The 10355-nt window shown below is 34.6% G+C and overlaps 1 protein-coding gene across 1 annotated transcript; it reads left to right on the top strand.

Annotated features, from left to right (window-relative positions):
* Positions 1-4730: 4730 nt before the first annotated feature.
* Positions 4731-6647, top strand: LOC18021714 (homeobox-leucine zipper protein ATHB-6). The gene is made up of 3 exons (XM_006404637.2): positions 4731-5112; positions 5208-5581; positions 5882-6647. Exons 1-3 carry the CDS (start codon positions 5043-5045, stop codon positions 6359-6361), a joined length of 924 nt encoding a protein of 307 aa, XP_006404700.1. The 5' UTR covers positions 4731-5042; the 3' UTR covers positions 6362-6647.
* The last annotated feature ends 3708 nt before the right edge of the window (positions 6648-10355 follow it).

Genomic DNA, 10355 nt, shown 5'->3' with positions numbered 1-10355 from the left:
CTTCATCGGATGGAACAGCGACTAACATGGAGGCCAGAGAAGAAGAACATCGGAAGGGGTGAATGGACCTAAGCGCATCAACTGAGTAAGGGACAACATCTCTATTAACAGAGCCGAAGAGATTCTGGAAATATGAGACAATGAGATCTTTGATTTGGTCCTGGTTCTCCACTCTTGTTTCATCCTCCAACCTCAGAGAACGAATAAGATTGTGAGATTGACGGGCAAGAACGGACTTGTGAAAAAACTTAGTGTTTTGGTCTCCCTCACTAAGGCACCGAATACGAGATTTTTGCTTGTAGAAGTTCTCTAAGGCATTAGAGAAAAAAATCCACTTCTTCTGCGCCTCACATTCCTCCAAAACCACTTCATGAGAGGGAGAGGACATTAACCTGCTCTGCACTTCCTCCAGGTGAGTGAGAGCATCTTGAGCACGCTGCTGGATGTTGCTGAAGCCCTCACGATTCAAAGCTTTACAGCACAGTTGTGCGGCTTTTAGTTTTTTTCCAAAGGTGATCAATTTAGAGCCGACAAACTCCACACCATTCCAATCTCTAGCTATTGATGATGCGAAAGAGGGATGAGTGGAGATAAATGAAAAGTATTTAAAGCTCTTCTTACCGCCCTGGACAGGAGCAGCAAGATGCACAATACAGGGAGAATGATCAGAGTCGCTAGGAGGGTCAAACAAAGCAACAGAATCGGGGAAGGCGTTTAACCAAGCTTCATTAACCACAGCCCGGTCCAACTTTCTGAGAACGGGATCCTCAGGGCGTAGGTTAGTCCACGTAAAGAAAGCGCCACGAGACGGAATGTCAGTGAGGCTGTTATCCTCTAAACAAGATGTCAACTCTTCCATACCTCTTATTGGAAGATTAGAATGCCTTACAGAAAAGTGCTCATCTGAGGTAAGAATTTGATTAAAGTCTCCGATGTACAAGGAAGGGGTCAAACTCATTGGATGATCGGAGTGGAGAAAGCAAATATCAGCCCATAACCTTCGACGCTCTACTACACAGTTACGAGCATAGATAAAGGTGACTACAAAGGAGGTAGTAACACCAGGGAGTCTTACATTGCACACCATCATTTGGTCTGTTACAGAGAACACTATGACCGAGACCGCCGGATCCCAAACGACCCAGATTCTTCCGTTATCAGCGGCTGAATAATTATTTTCGAATCTCCAACCTGGAAAGGCCGATGAAAAAATTTGAGGCGCATCCATCTGCTTTACATGCGTCTCCAAAACACTGCCGATAACTGGTCTATTACGGATGACCCAGTTTCGAACTACCCGCTGGCGAGAGAGAGATCCAAGACCCCGTATATTCCAACAAAACATCGCCATAATAATACCAAAAAATATATAGGGAAAGCTATGCTTTCAGAGGTAACCATCCATACCCGACATACGGGCTGGATTGCCTTTGGGAGACACAAAGACATCTGGAGGCTTGGGATCAGAAACCGCATTAAACACTGAAGCGCGAATCAACCTCTTGGCTTTACCAAAGGACTGAAAGGCCGGTTTCTTCGTCGGACTAGACCTAGAGCGTCGCTTAACTATTTCCCATTTTGATTCCGAATGAGGGTCAGCAGACAAGACAGAGCATTTAGAGGGGTGCTCCACTGGAGGGTCAATAAAATCCGAACCCTCCCCATTAGCAATGACCTGAACACTGGAGACTTTATCATCCTTTACAGCATCTGAAATTTCCGTGACCACTTGAACCGAACCTGAGACCGGAGATTCCTTAGCATCCTGAGCCAAAGCAGAGTTACTACACTCCCCACCCTCCAGATTAGAGGATGAAGGTGGTGGGCTATTAGCGCGACGATTTTTTCGAGCTAAGGACCGCTTAACCGTTTTTTTATTAAGGTGAGAGGGAGATGTAGGTTGTTCTTCCAGCTCAGCAACGAATTGGGGGTCGGCCAGAGAAACTCTAGAAGAGGCGAAAGCAATTTTGGGATCTCTTTGCCCTTCAACTTTTTCATTAGCGGCATCGGACACCTATTGAGGAGATGTCCAAATTTACCACAATTTCAGCACCTGGGAGGGAGACGGGGATACTCAACCCTTATACGCACCGAGTTGTCCTGAGTGTCGCGAACGATGACGACTTCAGGTGGGGAGCAGTCGAGAGTGATCTCTACTTTAACTTTCATATCCTCGAAGTGATATGGGTCGAGCTTGGATTTTTCTGTATGTAGCGGTTCGCCGATAGCACTGGCAACAAGACTAATACCACCGAGGGAGTATAACTGCGGAGGAAGATTCTTTAAAACGACCCAGGTAGGAGCTGTCTGCAACTCTTGGCAATGGAGATTGCCGTCAGGGGACCACGGGAAGACAGAAAAAGCACAGTTTGCAGCTTGCCAATATCCCACTGCAAGAACTCATTCTCTGGTTTGCACCGAAGGGATGAATATGAGACAAGAGGTATCCGAGACCGTGCGGATTGTAATATTGCCAAATTTCCCCCAGATCGGATTTAGGTCATGGAAGATTTTTGCCGGAGGAGAAATTAGACCATGAAATTGAGCAACGATATGGCCCTTCCACAAATCAGCAGCTTGGAGAAGAATCGATTCCGGGGCTTGAACAACTGGGGAGCCATCCTCGATGGAGATAAGGGCCAAGATTCTTAAGTTCCTTAGCGAAGCCTTGAACCAAGCCGCGTACGAAGGAGCGGTGGTAGAGGGAATCGCACCAGGAGCAGAGGAGACAAGAGGAATAACAGTAACATCGGAAGGAGGGATTGGATCTGAAGAAAGTAACTGAAGATGAGGGGGAAGGGGTGGATCTGAAGAGGGGTCGGGTGGATCTGGAGGAGCAGCCAAAGGGGAAGCCATTGAAGATTTTAATCGAAGAAGGGGACAAAGGGGGATTCTCGTCGACTAGCGTGGGGCTAGCTGCCGGTATGGTTAGGAAAGAACCCTAATCGCACTATCGCTCAGAGAGAGAAGGCCTTATATTCACACTAAAAGGTAAATTTTCAACTAAAATCGGTGGTATTCAGAGGTAAGCTGTGTCAAGATAGAGTCAGCTTAATTATATAAATTCATTTTAATTATCTTAATAAGATAGAGTCAAGACACTTATGTTTGAAAAATATTAAATAATGAGGTAAGTTATGTGTATTTAGAGGAAATTATTTTGATTATATATACAATTTTTGGTGTTACATCTAGACAATATTATTTATATTTTAATACTAATGGCTTATAGAAACCTATAATAAGCTGAAAGAATCAAATAACCAAACCCAGCTAAAAAAATGTAAACCAAAGAGAAAAAGAAAAAAAAACTCACTCTTGTTGCTGTCATCGAGGGCCAACAGCTATTGTCTCCTTTTGCATTGCCACGAAAGTCATCACCCCATAACTTAATATAATAATTTTAAAAATGGATTAGAGAAACAAATAAAAAGCACATAATCCAATTATTTACAGCTTTAAAAAAGGGGATGAGTAGATTACAAAAAGATTGTGTAAAAATTAAAATAAATATCTCAAAAGCATTCTTGGTTTTAGCAATATACAAAAAAAAAATTATTAAGAATTCTGATACCAACGTTTTACAGTAAAGAAAAAATCCTAAACATATATTAAATTATTTATTCCTAATTTAAGGTACTACGATTTACATTTTCTTTAGAATATCTTTAACGTATCTTTATTTTAGAGATAAAAATAGAGTTTAGAGAAAAATATGTTCCAATCTACTTATGTTTTTATTTTTAAAATATAAATTATATTTAACTTCTAAATATAGACAGATTTTATTTTTTCTTTATAATAAAAGTAAAAATTTTATTTATAAAGTAAATTTTGGAATTTAAAATATTTTTATTTATATAATAATTATAAAAAATTGATTGAATATATATGTGTAACTTTGATTAAAATTTGGAATAAATTAAAAATATATAATATTATAAAATATAAAACTTCTCTAACAAATATTTATGTTTATAATTAAAATTTGTGGAAATTTTGTAACATATAAAATAAATGAGGTTAATTTATTAGTTTTATAAATCAAAGATGTTAAGAATAAATAAATAAAAATATACTTAAATATTTGGTTGAAGTAAAAATAGAAGCATGTATTGAAGATAAATACACCTTTATTTTAAAATGTTTCTATTTTAGATGTAAAAATAAAGATATACATTGAAGATGGTCTTATAAGATAATTAAACCATGTTTGCATCTGTATATTTGATCAATATTTTTTAAATGTTGTGATGGTCTCATCTAAATTGGATGATCTAATTATGATAATAACTTGAGCTTGTTTATGACCAATTTTCAAATGACTTACATGGTGACTTTTTCATAAGATTAAAAACAAATTAACATTTTATTACCGAAAAGAAGCATTCTGATTATCCCAAAAGAAATCATCTTTGAGCTGAGCCGAAACGAGCCGATTAGAGTAAGCCGAGCCATCAATCTCCCCTTGAGTTTTTTTTTTTTTTTTGGGTTTTTTTCATTTTCCTCACTCGAGTTCCAGTGATACCGGAAGAAGCCTGGAGGTAACTGGGTATAGCCGGTGGAGCCCGCAAATTGCACTCGAGGACATTCAATTTTTTGGGTTTTTAAAAATTTCATTTACCAAAAGAACACCCAACAATATCTACTTAACCATGGTTACATTTCTAACCCAAGCTGAGTTTATTTAAAGTGAGAGAAAGTGTGAAACCAAGCTTGTTCATATGGAAAACGAAGAACCCAATCTCCTTCTCTCTCTCTCTCCTCTCTCTCTCCTCTCTCTCTCCTCTCTCTCCTCTCTCTCCTCTCTCTCCTCTCTCTCCTCTCTCTCCTCTCTCTCCTCTCTCTGTAAATAGAAGAATCTCCCATTGTCTTAATTCCCGTGCATTTCTAGTTTTTCTTTTCTCTCTTCCTTCAAAAATTTGCTCCTTTGTTAAGAGAAACAACATCATCAAGTCTTTAGATGCATTAAATTGAGAATCCAAAAAATTCTAATCTTTTTAAAGTAATTAAAGATAGACCTTTCTTTTTAGTGTTGTTTGATGATGAAGAGATTAAGCAGCTCAGATTCAGTGGGTGGTCTCATCTCTTTATGTCCCACTACTTCTACAGGTTCTTAATCATTAACCAAATTTTTTTTGGCTAATTTCCAATCAAGCCCCTAAATTTCATCTTAATTATCTTAATTTGGCTTTTATTATACACAGATGAGCAGAGTCCGAGAAGATACGGAAGAGAGTTCCAGTCGATGCTTGAAGGTTACGAGGAGGAAGAAGCCATAATTGAGGAAAGAGGACAAACCGGTTTATCTGAGAAGAAGAGACGGTTAAGCATTAACCAAGTTAAAGCCTTGGAGAAGAATTTCGAGTTAGAGAACAAGCTTGAGCCTGAGAGGAAAGTCAAGTTGGCTCAAGAACTTGGTCTTCAACCTCGTCAAGTAGCTGTTTGGTTTCAGAACCGCCGTGCACGGTGGAAGACAAAACAGCTTGAGAAAGATTACGGTGTTCTTAAAACCCAATACGATTCTCTCCGCCATAATTTCGACTCCCTCCGCCGTGACAATGAATCCCTCCTCCAAGAGGTAAAAAAGAAAAGACAAAACTCAAACTTTTTGCTAAAAGATTGAAACTTTTTAGTTCCCATTGCGTAGATGTTTCAAATGGTCAATATATCCTCTTCTTCTACAGTCTTGAAGATTGGTCAAGATTTCAATTTTGTTGCTAAAAGATTTACACTTTTTTCGTTCCAAACTAAAAATTGAAACTTTCTGCCAATTAAGATGTTTTAGAATTAGATTAGTCTAGATTTCGGTTTACTTTAGATTTCGGTTTTGAGATCCCGGTTCAAGAAGTTGAAACTTTTTTGGTTTGTTTCGATGCAGATTAGTAAATTGAAATCTAAGCTTAACGGAGGAGCAGAGGAAGAAGAAGAAGAGGAAGAGAACAACGCAGCGACGATGGAGAGTGATATTTCAGTCAAGGAGGAAGAAGTTTCGTTGCCGGAGAAGATGACAGAACCGCCGTCATCTCCTCCGCAGCTTCTAGAACATTCCGATAGTTTCAATTACCGGAGTTTCACCGATCTCCGTGATCTTCTTCCATTAAAGGCTGCAGCTTCTTCCTTCGCCGCCGCTGGATCTTCAGACAGCAGCGATTCGAGCGCCGTGTTAAACGAGGAAAGTAGCTCTAACGTTACGGTGGCTCCGGTGACGGTTCCCGGCGGTAATTTCTTCCAGTTTGTGAAAATGGAGCAGGCGGAGGATCACGACGACTTTCTAAGTGGAGAAGAAGCTTGCGGTTTTTTCTCCGATGAACAACCGCCGTCTCTACACTGGTACTCCAACGTTGATCACTGGACTTGAATCTTTAGAAACGGGTAGAGATTTTGGATTGGATTAAATGCTCTGTTTCTTCTCTGTGAATTCGATGGAGAAGATAGAAACAGAGGATGGCAAAATTGGAATAATCGTCAAACTTGAAGGGTGAATGGGAAAATAAGGAGGGTTAAACCTGGGCGGGAAATAATTAATTAGGGTGGATTTGTAATTATGCTTTCTCTGGCGTTTCGTGCACTTCTTGTAATTAAGGATCATGAGAATTGAGAAAGGGGTAAAAATTTCAACACGGAATCTTTTTAATCAATATCAATCCCTTTAAATCTAAATTATACAATTTTGAACCTTAAATAAAAATCATAAAGCATAACAACATTATAATTGTTGATTCCGTTTTTCAGTTCGATTTGTTTTGTGTGACTATTTTTTTTTCTTTTTAGTATATCGAATTTTAATCGGAACGATTATGCACAAACCACTGAAGTACTTGGTATAGTCAATTTGTTTTACAAAATAATGCTATTTTTTTTTACTATCATCTTTCCATGTGTTTTTTATTCGATTTTTATTTTTCGAATCATGCAGAGATGAAAATATTCCAATCAAATCAAAATTTATTTAGTCAAATTAAGATGGTGGTAGGATATGATTCTACGTAAAAGATTACAATTCAATTATACATTTCATTGCTAAGAAATTTTGGTACGATTTTAAAACAAAAACTATTGGAGTGGAACCTAAAAATATAGAAAATAACATTTTAATTTTTTTGATTATTTGTATTTTATTAAGTGATTTAAAGTAATTAAGATATTATTACTAATTTTTGTTTTTTATCGTCTCAAAATAACTATGGTACAAAATTGACGATACGAAACTCTTTACTGCCAATTTTTTATTATTTGTACAACTTGGATTTATAACGCTATTTTGAATTGCTAAAGTAATTGCTATGTTGTCTGGTAAAAAAAACGTTTAGACCCGGTCCAAAACATAGGTAAATGAAACTCATCGCCTTAAGTCTTCGTCCTTGGATATACATAAACCTTTCTCATAAAAACCATGGTGAAATTTTAATTAACAAAAAGGAAAAAAAAACTCATGGAAAATAGACAAACCTTTTTCATTTGATACCCATCTTAATTTTATGCAGTGTCGAGCTTAAGTTTCTCAAAATGGTATGATTATCATTTAAACGCTATCATTAGGTTTCCTGTTCAGATTCGATTTGATTCGAATTCGAGTTGTCTCGGTTTGTGTAACCAACAGTGTATTATTACAAAATAAGAAAAACTAAATATATTTAGATCAACTGAAACATATCGATGATCACACCTTACACTACACTGTCACTGTGCTATATTTAATTATCACTATTCGGTATATATATTTCTACATTTTATTAAAATATATAAAAGTTAAGCTTAAGGTCAATTTTTGGCTTAGTGTTTGTTCTATTCTAATTACAAAGTCGGTTAGCCGTCTCCATCGTGAGAGAATACAATCGAGCCCTAGCTTACCATGGATGGCTAATTTATTGAGATTATCGGGTTAAGGACAAATTAAATATATATATGAGTAGAGTCTATGATAGGGAATAAAGTCGAGGGAGCATATATAGTAGATAGAGTAATAGAGAATAATGTTATACAATAAATTATTTTGGAGCAACTATTCTGAAAAGTTGAAGTATCTAGTTGTTGAAATTCAAAATCAAAATTTCCTCCGATTCTCGCATTTACGATCACGCTCACTATAACTAAATAGTAGAGTAAAACGAAGTCGACGAAAAACAATTTCGATATTAACTACGCCTGGGCGAGTACATGGACTTAAAAACATGGAAATAGTTTTACAACCCTGAATAAAATAGAAATAGAAAAAAAATGTTGTATATTATTCGATGAGTAATGAAAGATATACAGTAAAACCTCTATAAATTAATAATGTTGGAACCATGATATTTTATTAATTTATTGTGATATTAATTTATTTATAAATTAATAAATATTAATTTATAAAAAAAAATTTGCTTTCCGCAGATAATTTTTTAAATTTTTTTAAATAATATTATATTTTAAAATTTAACAAATCTTATAATATAAATTATGATTAACAATCATAACTATCGCAATAAAATAGATTTTTAACACCATATTAGATTGTCCATGTAAAAATATACATGTTCATAAGTTTAAAATTTATAAAGAAGACATGGCTACTATCAATATTATTGATGATAAAATTGAAGATAACACTACAATACATTTAAAAACATTTACAAGTAAGAAAATCAATTATCACATCAAAAAATCATCACAAATTTTGAATGTATATAGTAAAACAACAATCAAAGCTACTGATTTAATAATTAGAGAGATGGGAACCAATAAGATTTCAACTTTGAGTAAAAACAAAGACATAAGTCATATTTTAGAATATCATATTTACATATATTTTTATAAATTTATATAATTATTAATTTATGTTTTTGTTGGGATCATATATTTACATAAGGGTTTTCAAAAAAATTATTATTTTATTATCTTATCGAATTTGATGGATTTTTACATTGGCCCAACTTGGGACCAACAAAATTTATTAATTTATAATGATTATTATTTTATCGAGTATTAATTTATAGAAGTTTTACTGTATATACAATACAGAAGTTTAATTATTTGCTGGGATAAATAAAACTTAAAAACAATTTATAATATTTTGGAAGATGAACTTTATAAAAGACATCCACATAATTTTCATAACAACAATAAATTTTTATGTATCTGTCTTTCGGATGACACCAAGATGTGAAACAGACCTATTACAAGTCAACAACAAAACCAAATAATTAGTTAACCCACATTATGTATTTATTTTGGTTGTATGGTTGGTAGATTATATTATCAATATATGTGGGTTTGAACACTAAAGATCTAGATAGTTGCATTTCGTGTATTCGATAAAGCTTTAACATTCGCAAAATAGCTTGGTTCGATTTGCTACCCCCAATATTTTCTGTTTAAATTATAAAGAGAAATTTGCTTTGAATTGAATATTTAGGTATATAAATATTTTATAATTGATGTTTAGATATTTTGTATAAGATAACTAAGGCACTCAGCATAAGGATATTTTGAGTTAGGTATTTCACTATTCTTATATGAAAGACTTGTGTGATTTGGATATTTTACATTCCACATTATTTAACACGAAACATATTCATCTACTTTAAATTCGAATCTACAAGTCAATGTAAGTCAATTTGAAAAAATGATCTAAATGTACCCACATTCCTTAACAAATCGGATAATTAAATACAAGATACATGTTATCGACCTAATCTTGCTTGTAATAAAAATTATAAGTATACATAACGTATAACAAGTATTTTTGCCTAATCCTAACTCGTTCACGCATACTAATACAAGTAATGTACATTTTTGTTTAGGCAAACGATGGTCCAAATAGAGATTGACTATATAAAATGTTCGATTATGATATAGCCTAGGTTTTGCGGCTAAAAGTGAAAATTGTTAAAGTAGGGGTAGAATTTAGGGGTTTTAGAAAACATGGGGGATAAAAGTAATAAGACAAAAGAAGGAAGAAGAGAAAGGGAACACGTGATTGGACATCAAAGACATCTTTTCTTTCCTAATCCCACGACCACGACATATCTCTTCTATTTTCTTTCTTAATTTTTATAAAGCATCAAAAGTATTTTTTTCCCATTTTTAGACAAATATGAAGAAGTCAAAAAATAAATAATGAAGGACAACAACTATCTATATTCAATACTCGATCTAATATTAATTGTAAATAGAATATAGAGATTGCCATTAAAACATGATTTATATGGATGATGTTTTTATTTTTTACCATTCACATAATGTTTCGTCATTTCTCTTTTATTAATGACAAAATGAGTTAAAGAGTTGTTGTCATTCAGTTGCAATTATAGTCCAACAAAACGTACATATAGTACACGAGTTATTCCGTCGTTATTATATTTGAGTTAAAC

The sequence above is a fragment of the Eutrema salsugineum genome, unplaced genomic scaffold (genome assembly GCF_000478725.1).
Source record: "Eutrema salsugineum unplaced genomic scaffold, Eutsalg1_0 scaffold_15, whole genome shotgun sequence".
Taxonomy (NCBI): domain Eukaryota; kingdom Viridiplantae; phylum Streptophyta; class Magnoliopsida; order Brassicales; family Brassicaceae; genus Eutrema; species Eutrema salsugineum.
The sequence above is the reverse complement of the archived record's forward strand: the minus strand, read 5'-3'. Positions and strand labels throughout refer to the sequence as shown.